We start from the raw sequence: 17,230 nt of genomic DNA on the forward strand, positions 1-17,230 counted from the left end.
ATCTGTACTTTGTTGTGCATCAATAACAGCCTGAAGGCGCACGTATCATAGGGCAATGTCAGCTGTTTACCGTTTTGCATTCTGCTGTGTTGTGTCTACATTCCCACAGAAAATATGAGTAGTAACATAATCCTCTTCCTGATTCAAGTTAAGAAAGCATAAAAATGAAATCAAATATAAACATGATACAAAGTGTGATTTGAAGGTGGTTTTGCATAACAGGTCGAAATGCTACGGATGCACCAAGTGATTGATAACAATATAAATGCAATTCTCTGATCATAATTTTAAATATGTCTATTGAAGAGAAAAAAAAAAACAACGTTTATAAGTGAAAATAATGAAACTGACATTCACTCAAAATTAATTCTCTTGGAAAGTCCACCGATTCACTGGCTATCATAAAATAAATGTATGTCTTTCTCTCCTATTGTCCCTGTGCCCGTCAAAGCTTGGTATCTTTCATCTGGCGATTCGTTGGTGGATATTCTCTACCGGAGAAATTCTTTTCTGTATTTTGACATGCTTGCTTGAGGTTTTGTTCAGTGACACACGCATCAAACAATCAACGTACGTTAAATGGTACGAATAAATATTTATTTCCACTTTTTGAATAAATAAAGAAATGTTACAGAAGCAATAAAGTTTTAATATGTACAGAAATTACAATTTTTGTCAGCCTTCGGTTTGCCTTGATACAAAGGGTGTTACAATGCTGTTTCAATATTTTATGCATATAGTCTGTACATTGACAACGTAAAACTTGTTATGTCAATTAACTGTAGCCTTTATTCCTGTCACAACTTGGACATAATGACAGACATCTAAAATAATTAAGATACCATATTTCAGTAACAAAGAAACAACATAACAAGTAGTGCGGAAATACACCGTATCAAGATGTTGTAACACATTGAATTACAATGGTCATCGGCAGCAAAAGTAAAACAAAGAAAAATACAAACCATGGTCGATTTTGTTGATGTTTCACGTTACAGTCCTAATATTGATTAGTAAGTAAATAATTAAAGAGCGTATGCTCCTATAATTTACTACTTTGTGAAGGTTTAGGTTGTTTATTAAGAATCTCGTGTGTTTGTTTGTGTGTTTTTGTGTGAGGACTCTCATATGCTTTATAACAGACCATTTATAAGTGGTCTCTATTTAGTATGGTTTACATATATTCCAAATCTACCTAGACACATAAATCAACCATACATCTCAAAGAATAATTTAATCTTTTTATTGACCGCTCCGGTGGCCTGTTGATTAGAACGTCCGGCTTGGATGTGGGAGGTCGCGAGTTCCAACCCCGGCCCACTCATACCAAAGACTTATTTTTAAGAACGGTACTAACAGCTAGGCGCTTAGCATTAAGAGGTTAGTGTTAGGACTTTTCGGCCTGGTGTCAGGATAATGTGGCTGGGTGAGACATCATGCTACATGTCTGCGGCATCATGCCCCAGTGCTAGACATCACTATAAACTGTCACACTGCAGACATCGTAGCAATATGACTGAAGAATTGTTAAAGCTACGTTAAAAATCCAAATCACACATACACGCAGACACCTTGCTATTCTTATCTGGAAAAAAAAATCCGTTAAGCCACTTTTCTATTAAGCTTCGACTGTGCATTTATACACAAAGTAGCAGTCATAAAATGCATGTATATATTAGTTTCTGATTTCCTTTAAAATTACAATGCTATTAATTCTTTTTCAAGAGTCTTTGCCGATGCTCCTTTCTTGACATATAAATTAAATAGAACTCCCTTTGTATTCTACCTTTAACTTGTGATGTAAAATTTGTAATTTGAATGCACGTAAGCTCAAAAACATAATAAATGTAACGAAACACTGGGAGATAATCCTTATACTTTAAAACACGTGCAAAGACGTAGATGTGTGTGCACATGTACAGGTGCGTTCCTATATATGCACAGGCACCACAACTCGTTTTCTTTTGTTGAAAGGTGTACGTTTTCTTTTTGAGCGATAATGGATTTGTTTCAAAGAAGAAACAGAAAAAGTACACTCATATTTATTCTATATTAAATAAAATCAGAAAAATAGGTGGAATAAATCGAAAGAAAAAAAGTTTTAGAAGGTCTTTTAGTGACTCCTGAAAGGCATTAAAAGAGGGGCTGGAAGGGTACCCTGGGCTAGGGAGTACTTTCCTCTGGTTTGATCTATCAAGTGCATTCACCGAACATTTTACACGTTTAGGACAATATCTAATGACTATATCACTGTAATGCTTGCAACACGACTCATTTTGTTAAAAATATATTCAACAGGGACAACTTTTAAACAAAATGACTTGTTTATAGTCAGTTTTCGGGCACATTCATTATTAAAATACAGTAGTGAAGAAATAAATAAATATATCAAGAAAATGCAGATGTCTCGCAAATTTCATGAAAGGCAACGAATGCTCAAGTTATATTCTGTCGCTAATAAAACCAAAGCAACACTTATATATCTATATATGATAGATTCATAATTTATATTTATTTATCTAGAATGTGGCAAGGATGATGACTAATACACTAGAACAATTTGGCATCGGATTTTAGAGGTTACATTTTGATATGTATTTCATGAAGTTTGCAGGAAAGACACCACACAAGCTGCTGATTTCTTGAGCCGCAAGCTGTATAAAATAAAATGTTTAGAACAATGGAAACACTTTAAAAAAAAAAAGGTCTAGCTGAAGAATTTCCCTGACACATTCTTTAAAGCAACACTACCGTCATCCTTTCAAAATTTATCCCCCCCCATTGTTTTTTTTTTTTTGATGAAACTCATCATTTATTCTTTATAATGAATATAAATGTAATTTTCGTCTCTATATCTCTGATTATGAATGTTAAAGTCGCATTTCTACATATGTTTATTGACTTTCACTTGGATAGTCTATCTTCATCGCAGGCATTTTTGGGTGAGATTGATTTCTCTATCAGCCATCATTTCATTTTATTTTAGAATCATTTTTTTTATAATAATGTATCACTTCATCAAGATTTGTTCAACAACTTTTTAAAAAATTCAACAAGTTAACTTTCTTTACTCTCGCTTCCAACTTCCACCTTTTCTGAAGAATTTTCGAAAGGAAAGTCATCAGCAGTTATCCGATCGTTCACATCGTCCCTACGAATGCTGCCATATTTGTTAATCTCGTGTGTTATTTCTTCTAGATTCGCAGAAGCATCTTCTTTGTTACCAGTATGTGACATGTCATGTGTTTCTGAACCATTTTTAAGTTTATCCTCTGACTCTTCTTCTGTTATGAAGAAGGTTACGTCCTTATCAAAAGATCTATTTGTTTGTTTTCTTTCAACCGCTTCATCCTTCGTAGGATGTTCATTAATTTTTTCTGCCACTTCAATGTCCTCAATTGTTCCCTCCCGAGGTATTACTATCGTAATTGCGTCTCCTTTATCGTCATTTTCTTTCTCGTTTTCTTCAGCAAAATCTCCCTCGATACTCTCCCGACGAGGATTCTGTTTTGATTCTTGTTTACTGTGAGGTCTAGGAGATTCGTGTAATGTCTTGCCTTCTGCCTTTATCAATACGGTTTGACTTCCTTGTCTAATCTGTTTATGGTCCATCAATTTGTTTTTCTCATCTTTCTTTTCTTCCAGAAGGTCCTTTCTTTGCGGATGATTTTCGCTAACCTTCTCAGAAGGATAGTCTACATTCTTGTCCATCGACTGTTTCACAGCCGACATCGATTCTAAATCTTGATTGTCTTTCTCGCCATCTGCTAGGTTTATCGGAGTTGAAGGAGGTTGATTGAGCATGAACATTTCATCTACCGGGTCATCGGACTTCCTCACCTTTGGCACAGAAACTCCCTGGACTCTTGGAAGCTTCGAGTCTGAAGACATGGCTTCAACTAGCCTTTGGCCTTTCAAGATGACATGAACTCCTCTTCCTGTAAAATTAGAATAAAGGGAAATATTTAACTAATTCCAAATTAGCCAATTCCTTTCATTTGTATCAAGACATGTATGTATGTATGTATGTATGCAATCTGCACCTATCGTCTTGCCTGTATGCATCAGCCCCAATACCATCTTGACCATGCACATATCACCAATATATACTGAATCAATTAAGATACATCAAATTGTAGCTATAGCACAGCTATGATTGCCATTTAAAGTGCCACAGATATGCTAAATGATGGCTACGGTTGAAAGCCCTCTTTAAGACAATAAGGTATTTTAAACAAATTGGCAAATTCTGTTGCTCACACACACACACACACACACAAATATGTTTTTCGTCAAAAAATTTAAATTCATTCATTAAAATTATTTTTCTTACAAATACCAATTGTACTGTTTCATGAGCTATATTTCAGCAAAACAGTATCATCAAGGAAGGAAATTAAAATTAATAATAGGACACCACAAGTTTTTTCTGTTCTGCTAAAATATCGTAATATACAATTCTGAAAGATTATTCATGTGATGTGTATCAATATGTTCTACAGTTGAGGCTGGGAACATATGCATGCGTCTCAAGTTTAAAGTGCCATACCAGTGTAGATAAAGTAAATAAAATTCAATATTATTTGAATAGAAAATAAAATCTGAAAGCGGTATAATAATTTTCAAAAAAAAAAAAAAAACAGCCGATGGAAAAATCGCCATAATAACTGAGAAATACGCTCAGCTGTGTTTTCGAAAATAATACACAGCAGACCGATTTTGTCGCTCGGTAATTTCCGGAGTGTGTAGATCGCATAACGTCATATTTTGAACATACACCTTACTTCCGTTTATATCGAAACATAAACAAAGCACAGGGGCTCGTATCGTTACTTAAAATTGACCTGTCATACATGTACTATATAATAACTACAAGGGAGGACACTTCTCTCCTTTCTCGCGCGACCCATTTAAGAATAATTATTTCAAGCTACATTTCGCGTAGCGTAATAAATTTGGTACCGATATTTAGCTCGGGCATTCGACTTTGTATTCCTATCAAAAGTTTGACTTAACATCATACCTATAAGGAATGCCAAATCATTTTCCCACGGTACCGCTCGACATGTGCCTGACCGCGCCAGCTTAATATGCAAGAACAACGCGCTGAATGGAATACTGTCCTCTCAATGGTGAAAAGAAAATGACGTACTGTATTTATTTACAACTTATTTTCAGTTGGCCAATGAGAAGGTTATATATATATATATATATATATATATATATATATATATATATATATATATATATATATATATATATAATGAGAGTGACATTTCTGACAACAACATGTTTTAACAAAATGCGTGTCAGATTTCTAGAAATAAATTAAAGGAATAACTACAACTTAAACGTTTGGAGAAAAGGATAGGCTTGCTCTTCATAAGGAAAAAATAAGTCGGTATTTAAAAATGCATATTTTTAAATGTTTCAAACACATTCTGTTATGGTGGATAGTGGTCAAAATGGCCTTGATCTTATGGTCATTTGTTTACACATATCTCTTGATTACACAAGGTTATAAGTTTGAATCCCATTTGGAACAAGGTGTACTTGGCTTGACCTCACGTCATGAAGTTTGTTAGTTGCTTGTGTATGGTTTGACGTTTTGTACACATACTACAGCTTTCTACATAAATTAAACTGGCCAACACAAAACAATTGAATTATTGTTAAAATTGGCATTATTTGCCTAAAACTACTAATAAAACTGGTTGACATGGTGTAAGTGAAATATTGTTGGGTGCGGCATTAAACATCTCAAAATCAAATATAAAATTGTATATGATTTAATATTGTGCCAACATTACGTTACAGAGTAATGAGGTAAAGAGCAGCTGCCACATGGAAAAGGAAAGTCTTGTAAGGAATGTGGAATTCTTTAAGTACCATGGAATCCCAATCAAATCCCTAATTAAAGAAATGTCCAAATAGTGAAATGGGTGAGGGAAAATATGACAGACACTCAACATTATTTCGACGTCTGGTATGTTGCTAAAGGTAAGGAAAATAAAATGCAAAATGTTTTTGCGTTGATATTCATTTTTAACTTGCCTTTGTAAAGTGAAGAAGAACCAGAGTAAAATAAATGTCAATGCAACAAGTGTTAATGTTGTTAATGTGACACTCAAAATCATACCCATTGTAGGTGGTTTCATTTAGTGTAGAAGTTTTAGATATTCATAATATAACATCTTGTTCAATCAGTTGGTAAAAAAGGATTTTGTTTTAAAAACTTCTGACTTGTGAAAGGTATCGTTGAAACAAACATTTCATGATGCTCTTAATGTCTGTTTCTATATACAGGACTGAAAAAGAAACTCTTTGACTTATCAAAAAAAAAAAAAGACTGTTCGGATATAACTCCATGGATAAAGAGTTTGGTCAACCACCGGTATTGGACTGCAGCATCATTGCCTGACCAAAACGAAGAATTAATGCTAGAAAAGTGGCAGTCTGTTATAAACCACATCAGTAATGTGCATTCTGGCCATGGTGATTTATTTGTATCATGTGAACATGGTACTCTGGAGGAAAGAGAGACGAAAGAAGTGGTTGAAACCAGGTAAAATATGGTTTAAATCTTTTCTTTAAAAAAAACTTTTATTCTTGGCAAATTTTTTTTAGGTCTTTAGAGTTTGTTCAGTTTTCTGATATTTGGTATGCAAAAGCATCTTATGGAGTGCATGTCATATAGGTATGTGACTTTGACTTAACTGTATTGGTCAAGTAATTTATTGAATTTAGATATATTTGTGTTAGTGCAGACTTTAATTTTCATTCAAGATAGCATAAAACCAAGCTTTGATGAATATATTATATAACTTATAGGATCTAAAGTATTTGAAAAGCTGGAAGAGATCGTGATCAGCAGACAAATGAGAAAATATGTACCAATGCTGTCATCTGGACAACAAACTTCAGCACTGGAGGGATATCACTCCATGATCAATCATTTTGCACCAAAGATGATTGGTTTTTCCTATCAAGGAGAGTTTTCAAGGTAAATCTTAAATTAATGCACACAAAAATATACTGATTCAGGTTTTTCAGTGTTTTATTTATAGTCCAGTATATTCATCTTCAAATTAAATTATAGATATCAAGATCTGATCTTTTGATATCCTGCATATAAAATTGTATAACAGTTTTTAGTGTTTTGGAATGTTTGCAAATAAAGTATAAGAATAAATTATCTTTATTTTGATAGAATTATATATTTTGCATCTTTATTTACTTTTAAATAGGCTTTGGCTAGCTGCATTGCATTTTAATGAAAACAGCCAAAAAGAGAGCAAGCATGCACTAAGGATGGTTGTTGTTGTAGGGTTTAACGCCATTTTTCAGCACACGATAGGCTATACATGGCGACCAGTATTATTGGTGGAGGAAGAACCCGGGAAAAGCCCGGAAAGAACCACCGACCCTCGAGAAGCTACTAGCAATCTTTCTCACATACTCACATTGGCCGAATCCGAGTATTCGAACCTACGCAGACAGTGGTGAGATGGCAGTGATCCGAAACGGAGAGCGCTTTAGACCATTCGGCCACTCGGGGCCCCTACTAAGGATGGGAGAGACAGATATAAAATAGTGAATCCAGTACAAGAAAAGAGAATACACCGTCAGGAAAATCCTGGTTGACTCAACATATGGTAAGATAATACATTAGTAATTAATGATATGTCACTTAAAGATATAAATAATGTTGTACCAAGTGTAAGTACTACATCATTTTTTAAAATTAAATTCAAACAGTAAAGGCAAAATATTTGCTAAAGTTGACACTCATTTAATTTGAAAGGTCATGATTTTGCACTCTGGTAAAATAATAAAAATATGCAAACAATTTTAAAGACAAATATTTTTAATTTATGAATTAACTTCAACAAAAGGTGCAATTTTTGGCCTGTACAATACAGTGCATATTAAATTCACTTTAATTTGCAGATTATGTTGAATGGCTGATGAAAACAGCATTCACAATTGGAGAATATGTCTCATATGAATGATGAAGTAGTAAAACTTCTCATGGATGTACCACCACCATTATGTAGTCTGTATGAGAGGCCTGACAAGGATATTGCTACTCAAAATCTTCTACGCAGGTTTAATCGCTGTCAGCCTCATGACAGCCAGTGTTGTTGACGTTTTGATCAGGAAAGGCAGTGCAGATCCTCTTAACAACACATGATGGAATGTTGACCCTCACTTCATTGCCCAAGAAGTGCCAACACCAAAGCAAATTGTCTATATGTTGTAGACCGATGTCTTCTGAAATAATAATTTGAAAGTTAAGTTGAAATAAAATATGCTTTATGCATTAGATCAAATTAGGAAAAAAAAAAAAAATATATATATATATATATATATATATATATATATATATATATATATATATATATATATATATATATATATATATAACATTTTATTTTCTGACATAAAAAATGAAATAAAACAATATTTGTACATGTATGTGTATTGTTTTGGGGCATGATTTATCAGTATCACTGTGGTATAAAGGTTAGGCAGTGTAGGCCTCCAGAACACGGATTCAATCCACGAAGGTGGCATAAAATGACTGGAAAAAGAGGTTTATTTATTTGCTGTATTAATAACCCAATACTGTGTTGTCATGCATAGATCATGAAAACAAAAGAACATGAAAAATTACTCAAACATTTTACTTACTCATTTCCTTGTTCCCGGACGTTCTCCAAATTGTTGTCTATACTGGTAGTATGCAATTTTTTAAAACATGGATGTCTAAACAAACTGGACTGAACCCTGGATGGTGTGTTATACATTGTATCCCCTAGTATTCATTGCGGACACTTGTGACCTTCTCTATATAACAACAACATACACATTATTTTGCTGTGGGCATTACCAAACAATGTCCACAATTACACATAAAACAGAGTTTTCTTCTGTAATGCTTATTGCTGTGCCTGTAAAATTTAATCTCATATTTATGAATATATCAATAGCACAGTACAATGACACAAACTGACTAAAGTCAGAAACAGGTAAAACATTCAGTACAGCACCGTAAAATTAAATTAAATACGGAAGAAAATAGAAGTTGCAAGTAGATTCTTACCACAGAACAAAGGGTTTATATCATAGTTTATAAAAAAAATCAACTATTAGCATATATATGAGAAATTTTAAATTTTAACTTGTACCTTTTACTTATTATCAACGTATAAATATGTATCTACCCATGAAAATGCAATACACTTATACAGCCTTTATTACAGGTAAGAAAAAATCCATCTATAAACGAACAGGAGACTGTTGAACAGTGCTGTAAATATCGTCGGATACATATATTTGTCGTAACTTACGGCCGTAGACATAATCAGAAAACAATTACCATGAATTGTCCGTCAATTTATCTTGTCTTTTTTCTTCGTCATCTTCATCTGCAACTTCGGATTCGTCGGTATTGGAAATATAGGGTTCAAACTAATACCGATTAATTTGGGTGCCGGTAGTCCTACAACGTAAGACATAGCACATGTTGGTTTTGTTTTAGTTCTATGTCTTACTATCCAAATAACGGCCTTGTATAGCGTGTTCCGATGTCGTTGACATCGGAACGAGTAGTCAAGGTTTCATGAATATTTCACACATTTGGCAGCTTATATCGACACTCTTCCACTAATTTATGTGTAATTAATATACTTACTGTGCTGTCTTTATCCTGGCGTAATGAAAATATGACACTAGCAAAGGGACGCGTTTTCATGTTCCGTTGACATACATTTGAATTTGTTGCAATGCGACGGTAGTCGAGGTATGCCGAAGTATGTTTGAGTAGTTTATGTGGCGGATATTTTTCTTGAACGAAACGAAACGTTGCTTTACAGTTCTAATAGCATAATATATTTTTATTCGTTTCGTTAAAGAATTATATTTTAACAACCCGATTTCGGCATTCCCGGCTTTCATCGCTTTCCAGTTAACTGCAATGTAGGCCAACGAAACTTGAAAACAGGTCATTTATTTTATGAGAATTTGAATTTATTAGAGAAAATACATCATAGTAAGTAAAGTCTAAAATGTTTTGACTTTACTTTGTAGAAAAGCGCCTTTATTTTAGTTGCCAGTTGTGGGAGATATTCCTGAAAATTTGACGTTCGCTACGATGTTAGTCGACATCAAAACACACTACACAGCGCTGTTAGTTAGGCTGTAAGACCCTGACGCCCAAAACATAAATATCAGCGTCAAGGTTTTACATGTAGGACTAGGGTGTAGATACAGTGTTATGGCACTTTAAGGAATACACGACAGAAACATAATCACATAACCATACATGCCATTTATTACTCATTGATTTAATGTTTTTTTTAGACACAACTTACGTTGTTGTGTATTGTACTTACCTTTCACATCTGCAATATTAACAATCACTTCGTCGTGTGTATCTTTCTTCCCTTCTATTGCGCTCTTTGGTCGATCCGTGACATTTTGTGACTCTTTTGCGCCATTTGCAACACCTTCCCACGCGCTGCGCGGCCTCGTTACGGTGGGCTTGAGACTCTTCCGTAGGGAGCAACATTTGTAAGACGCCGGACGTGACATATGGTGAGACTGCGATGGTGTTGGCTTAATATCCATATCCGAGCGAGGGGAATCTGCAAAATGTACGAACACTTTTGAATTTAGTATACATGTATTCACCAGATACCTCGTAAATCATGGCCCTAGCTTCACCAGTAATATGAAATAAGCAAAAAATAAAAATGGAGAGCACAACTGACGTGTGATAGCACGCATATGCTGACTGATACTGCGTGAAACTGTGATGGCATGTGTATGGCGATCGATAATGTGTGACACTGTGATGGCATGCGTATGGTAACTGATAGTGCTTGACAAGATTTTTTACCACTGATACACGACCTCATTCTTTGCGTATGCAAAAGAAAGCAATTTGTACAACATTTCATACAATATTTCTTTACTTTTTAGATTATTTTTTTTCAATTACTGACGATGTTCGTAAAGACGACAAATCATATTAGCTCATCCAAACTAAATTACCAGCTTGCAAATAGGTATATCACATTACTTTGTTGCAGAACAGAAATCGGTATGCGTTGAATTCATTTGAGTCGAGGTCCTTTGCTTTTCTTTTCACGAAGCTATGTTTTGTTCCTATTGTCAACATTTTTACAAACTTCCGGTTTACGAAATGCTCAAAGTATGGACTGTCCATATATTGATGCGAATTAGTGTTCGCCTCGCCAATGTTGCGAAAGGTCATTCGAGCTACACTAACAACAAGTCGTAAGATAAAGTCAATACGTAAGACATTTGACTGGTCAAAATTAAATTTTAGCCACTTTAATGGAAGAATTCAAGACTTAATATTAAGTTGGAAAGTTCTCGCCATATTCTTACAGATGATGATATTAATGAAATGATTTCTGATAACGATGAAATCAATGTACGTTCGTCTTAAAATGGACTACAGATAACGGTGAAATCAATGTACGTTCGTCTTAAAATGGATTACAAATAACGGTGAAATCAATGATTAATTCCTGTTCGGCTTAAAAAGGATTACTGATAACTGTGACATCAATGCCTGTACATGTTAATAAGGATTACTGATGGCGGCGAAATCAATGCCTGTACGTGTTAAAATGTATGACTAATAACGGTGAAATCAAAGCCTCTACGTCTTAAAAAAGGATGACTAACAACGGTGAAACAAAGGCCTGTACGTCTTAAAAAGGATGACTGATAACGGTGAAATCAAGGCCTGTACGTTTTAAAATGGATTACTGATGACGGTGAAATCAATGCCTACATATCTTAAAAAAGGATGGCTGATAACGATAAAATCAATGCATATTCGTCTTAAAAGAAGTTGTTTCATACTCAAAAAAATTATTTTCACGAAATACTTAAATAAAGCAACTAATTTTATTTGTCAGCACATATCATTCTTGTTCTTTTCTATTATTTCTTGTAATCAGGAAACTAAATAGACAAACTTTCAACATAATTATTTACGTCCTTAGATCTTGCTATTTCATTTCAACTTTTTATATATATATATATATATATATATATATATATATATATATATATATATATATATATATATAGTAACAATGCAGGGGTTTTACTTGACCGAGCGATGTCAAACTCTGGCGAGATTCCGCAAGAAGTCATAAGTTTCCCCTAATTCCAAAGACTTCCATACAACTTCTGTTGTAAAATAGAAAGCCATTGCATAAATAAGTTTCCTCTAATTAATACAAGACCACAAATCTCACAGCTTTCCAGTTGTCTAACAACCGCACAACTGCATGGTTTCTCCTCATTAACCTTCCGTACCGTCAGCATTTCACGCCGTAAAACTATAGAACTCCCCTAACACGGGGAACTAATTTCAATACGCCACCCTAAGTCAGGCAAATCATGGTTTTAATCCATATTTCGCCGTAAAATTGCATCACATTTGCCACCATAGCAACATAAACGGTATATGCGGACGACAAAAGAGTTCCATCTCGTTTGTGTAATTTAACAGTCTCCAATCATAAATATTGCACCTGGAGTCACACAAACGATGTACACATCTAGATTTTAAAAGGGACTATTAAACGACAGGAACACTCATGGGCCTCTGACCTAAATCCACCAAAAGTAAACCATGGCATCATGAAAACTCAATAACGCTTCACTCCATGACGTTTGCTTCTAGTACAGTAATTGGCTAATTGTTCCCGGTTGATGAATATTTCCGACGGACCGAGTTCCCATAATCAAACAAGTATTCAAAAAAGCCTAAGAATTCCTTATAACGGAGTGCTATAACCAAATGTGCACACTCCAAATGTATTACATTATATATATATATATATATATATATATATATATATATATATATATATATATATATATATATATATATATATATATATATATATATATATATAATTTTGTATATTTTATTTTATTTAATTGTTTGTAAGTTTTAAAATCTTTTAATTTTTAATTTTCTTACATTTCAATGTATTGTAATTTCGTTTACTAGAAATTTGATATTTTCCAGAAAATTCAGTTTTACCTGAATCTTTTCATAAATACCTAATAATAGAAACACTGTTTCCATTTTTGACTTAGTTCCCCATCATGATATGGTTTTTATCAAGGTCATACTTGGGAGTATGTGATTTTAGATTGTTAACAGCCCTATTTCGCAGATCTGGGTTGTCTGAAATTGCGCAGTAGTTAGATTTATTAGCGATTTTTAGAGAGATATTTCTCAGTTTGGGCTTTTACCCTTACACTGGAAAGTGTTTGTCTGTTATATTTTAATTTTTATTCAAATTATTTGGATTCTAAAAGATTAATTTTTTTCCTGGAAATATCTGAGTGCTGATAGAGAATTCTTGGACAAAGACATTTCTTTAAAAATTTTATTCGGAAATTCAAACATCGGAATATTGTTTGTGAATCAACAAAGAACAGTAGACACAACATCACAATACTAGCTACAGTATACGTCATCGCTTTCTATTTAGGACTTTTCGTCGGGCCTCTAACTCAAATTTCATTAGAACATTTCATTACTAGGACTTATTTAATTTGTTTAATTCTTCAAAGCGTGTTGTTTTCACTCTTTCTTTTGTTACTGTTTATTAGAGCCTAAACGCGTAACAATATATGACAAAGGTATCCTGTTACCGTTGCCTCTGCACTAATTAGTTTTGTGTGCGATGTGGTGGCGGTAAACGTGTGGTAGGTAGACCTTACTACAAAGATGCGAAACAGTCCTGCTCAAAAACATAGCGAATAACAGGTTAATGGACAAACAAACAACAGATATTGCGACTGGTTGCAGGCTTTCTCGTGTCGATGTCATTCTTAACATCGACCTGCATCACCTCTCTTATATTTGCTGGTTATCACTGATAATAAATATACAGCCGGGTAAACTGACAGACGAACAAACCAAGAAGAAATGATATTGTATTAACCTGGAGGTGCGGAAGGAATGTCATCCCCAACGTCCCTCATTTTGGCTGAACCTGTAATGAAGCAGTTCTGGGGCTGATCCCTCGGCATATATACACCGTACATGGTCAAACCTTTTGCATCTAGGAATCTTGCTCTGAAGTATAAGAAAAAAGCTCATTAATCTAAGCATTAAGTTGACCATGTTTTCTCGATATTCGCATGAATGTTCAGACGGTTTCTGACAAACTCTAATTTAGTTATTTAAGGGTTGAATTTGTCTTTGCACGAATTGGAAAAAAAATCTTTCTGCTAACTTGCCCTCTTCACAGGTAAATTTATGATCACTGAAGATTAAACTCGTCTGCTAGAGACCTACCAGAAAAGCCCAGCGTTACAATATTGCTGTTCATGTGCTTGCCTCTTCTACCGGTTTCTACATAATTTCCTATGAAAAAACGTCATTAAAATCTTACTTGTGATACAACACAAATGGCAAGTTCTAGCCATCTTAATGTGAACTCAATGCTAGAAAATCTTAGTGTAAATAAATATTAGTACATACAGAATTTGCCTTAGCAACCTAAATTGTGCAGATTTGAAAAATCTATTATCTTACAAATAAATAACATAAACGCGTGTAGTTGCTTAAACACTGCTCTCTCTCTCTCTCTCTCTCTCTCTCTCTCTCTCTCTCTCTCAGAAAAGTAATGTTATGCATCATAATTGTGTTCAACATACCTATTGTATCTGGCACCAGTGATGAACGCATGTGCACTCTCTCCATCACTAGTGTAAAGACTGAAGAACCTGCGCATGAAACATAAACAGTACTGCTATATTGATGAAATAGCCAATAAAACAAAGAAAGCATTTAAATGACTCCTTAGCCGAAATAATATCAGATTTTCTGGTCTTGCTCATTATAAGACACTCTGATTAAATTCAAATATCCACTGTCCTTCGTGAAGATCTGACAGCGACTGCTTATGGGCTATGTTCTGGTGATCTATGAACTAGCCAATGGAAGTGCATTTTTCAGAGATCTGATGATATTCAGCCACACTTCTCGGTCTCCCAAACGTCAAGATATAAAACTTTCTCTGATTGGCTGATAAAATTAGCGATTATGGTAATATCATAGGTCACCAGAACATAACGAATAAGCAGTCAGATCTTCGCATAGGGTAGTAAAGATATGATTTTAATCAGACTGATTATTTTTAAAAATCTGAGCTTACGTCATTATATAAAATTGAAAATTTAACAAGTTACTGGTTCACAAGTTTAAAAACAAAAATTGTTATGATTTCAACAAAAGGTCTTACACACACACACACACACACACACACACACACACACACACACTATAGTGCAACCAAATCATAATCGTTCATTTATGTCATGTGACTGGCTATTAATTATATATTGTACAAAATCTAATTATCGTGCGTAGCTCGCTTTTGTTCCAACAATCCATACTGGATAGTGAAAACTTTTATCGGGGAGAGTTATTTTCTCTCATCCCCCTGGCTAAAAAATTTTATATTCTCACATTCACACTAAGCTATATTTTCTACAATATTTTCGCATAAAAGCAAGATATCTTCACACCCAAAATCTTAACAAAAATTTTACAAAATTAAAATAGAATCTTTGGAAAATTTTATAATTTGCCCAATTGTTTGATACTAAATATTAATTTCACAGTTTGAAATGTCATGGCTGAATAGTTTTTTGTTTTTTTAAGTATCATGCTGCGTACTTAGTTTAGAGGAGGTACTTATATAAGGCAAGGAATATGTACCGTTATAACATCAGACAGAAAATATATTAATGACAACAACTAAAGTAATAACAAACAACTACCACACAATACCACACAATAAGTAAAACAAAGACTCTTTAACAACGATGATAATAATAATAATAATAATAGCAACAACAACCATGATAACAGCAACAACAAATTAAAACAATATTAATGATCGTCATCAGCTTTTATTTTTTGTTTTTAAATTGTATTTTGCATTTTAAATCCACTTACATCTCATCATAAGTTTTGGCGTAACTAATGAACATTATTGTTCTAAATCTATAATATTTGGAACTTAATGAATCCCTAATTATACGCAGCAGTGATAAATGACATAAACATCTACATTGAATGATTATGGAAAATAAAGGGTATTTTCAAACAGGAAGAAAGTCTTGTCAGAATTAAAGTTAAATGTATAATGAAAATTCTTATTTAGTGTTCCATACTATATATATATATATATATATATATATATATATATATATATATATATATATATATATATATATATATATTCCTACAAAACTCGTCCAAGATGTAGAAAAAGAAGGTCATTATACAGTGATCTATACAATATATATTGCTACAAAAAAAAGAAAACGGGGCCCCAAGTGGCCGAGTGGTCTAAAGCGCTCTCCGTTACGGATCACTGCTATCTCATCCGGTAGAGGTTCAATACAGTTCAATACAACATCGAGTCGTACAATAAAAATGTATAATGTGTACAAATCACTGAAGAATAATAGTATATATGCAGTAGAACCTGTATTGAAAGACCACCCGTTCTGCAAAAAAATAATGGTCTCTGAAGACAGCTGGTCTCATGACAGGTCATAACACCATATAACCAATAAATATGTGCAAGGACCTGGTCTTTCAAGACAGGTGGTCTTTCATAGCAGTGGTCTTAATATATATAATAAGATCTTCAAAGGCTATTTAGCTATCGTAGGCTTTTGTGGGTGGGTGGGTGAGTTACACAGTTGGTGGAAATGCATGAAATATACCGTTTGAAGGCCCTAATTCCTCAAGAGATTATTGTAAAAGATCCACATGAAATGTCAAATCCCCTTAATTTGTAAATATATATTGCTGGCAACATGCCTGGAGACATAATCGTAAACAATACAGTGTGGTAAATACTGATGAAAATTGCAGGCATAATTGAAGACCAATTACGTAAAAGTAAAAGTGTGCAGTGAGAAATTAGCCACCACCGAAAATCAGACTTTTCATTGGAGGGAAACTGAATTCTACGTTGCAGTTATATCGGTTAAAAGTGACAGGCAATGGTGTGGAGAAAATACAAGTGGTGACTAGCAGTCAAAAAGAAAGTGTTTTAAGTAAAATGCAACCTAGTTATTATTATTACCCACCCTTACAGAATATATTTTTATTTCCACCATTCACTGGTTGTAGAAG

At 33.9% G+C, this 17,230-nt stretch overlaps 1 protein-coding gene and 1 pseudogene across 6 annotated transcripts in view; one reads left to right on the forward strand and one right to left on the reverse strand.

The window, feature by feature from the left end:
- Window positions 1-575: 575 nt before the first annotated feature.
- LOC149798980 (uncharacterized) overlaps window positions 576-17,230 on the reverse strand; it is a 72,178-nt gene continuing 55,523 nt past the window's right edge. For 5 of the 6 annotated variants that reach the window (XM_089957892.1, XM_089957894.1, XM_089957891.1 and 2 more), the window contains 4 exons: window positions 14,731-14,799; window positions 14,013-14,146; window positions 10,398-10,649; window positions 576-3,938 (listed from right to left, as the gene is read on the reverse strand). In XM_089957892.1, the coding sequence (XP_089814018.1) occupies window positions 3,058-3,938; window positions 10,398-10,649; window positions 14,013-14,146; window positions 14,731-14,799 (1,336 nt within the window). In that variant the 3' untranslated portion in view covers window positions 576-3,057. Of the gene's footprint in view, window positions 3,939-7,849; window positions 8,275-10,397; window positions 10,650-14,012; window positions 14,147-14,730; window positions 14,800-17,230 lie in introns of those variants that run through there. The other variant, XM_089957896.1, reaches the window with a different exon arrangement.
- On the forward strand, window positions 5,281-7,007 carry LOC149798981 (uncharacterized; annotated as a pseudogene).

The sequence above is a fragment of the Sinohyriopsis cumingii genome, chromosome 5 (assembly GCF_028554795.1).
Source record: "Sinohyriopsis cumingii isolate HCF-2022 chromosome 5, ASM2855479v2, whole genome shotgun sequence".
Lineage (NCBI taxonomy): Eukaryota > Metazoa > Mollusca > Bivalvia > Unionida > Unionidae > Sinohyriopsis > Sinohyriopsis cumingii.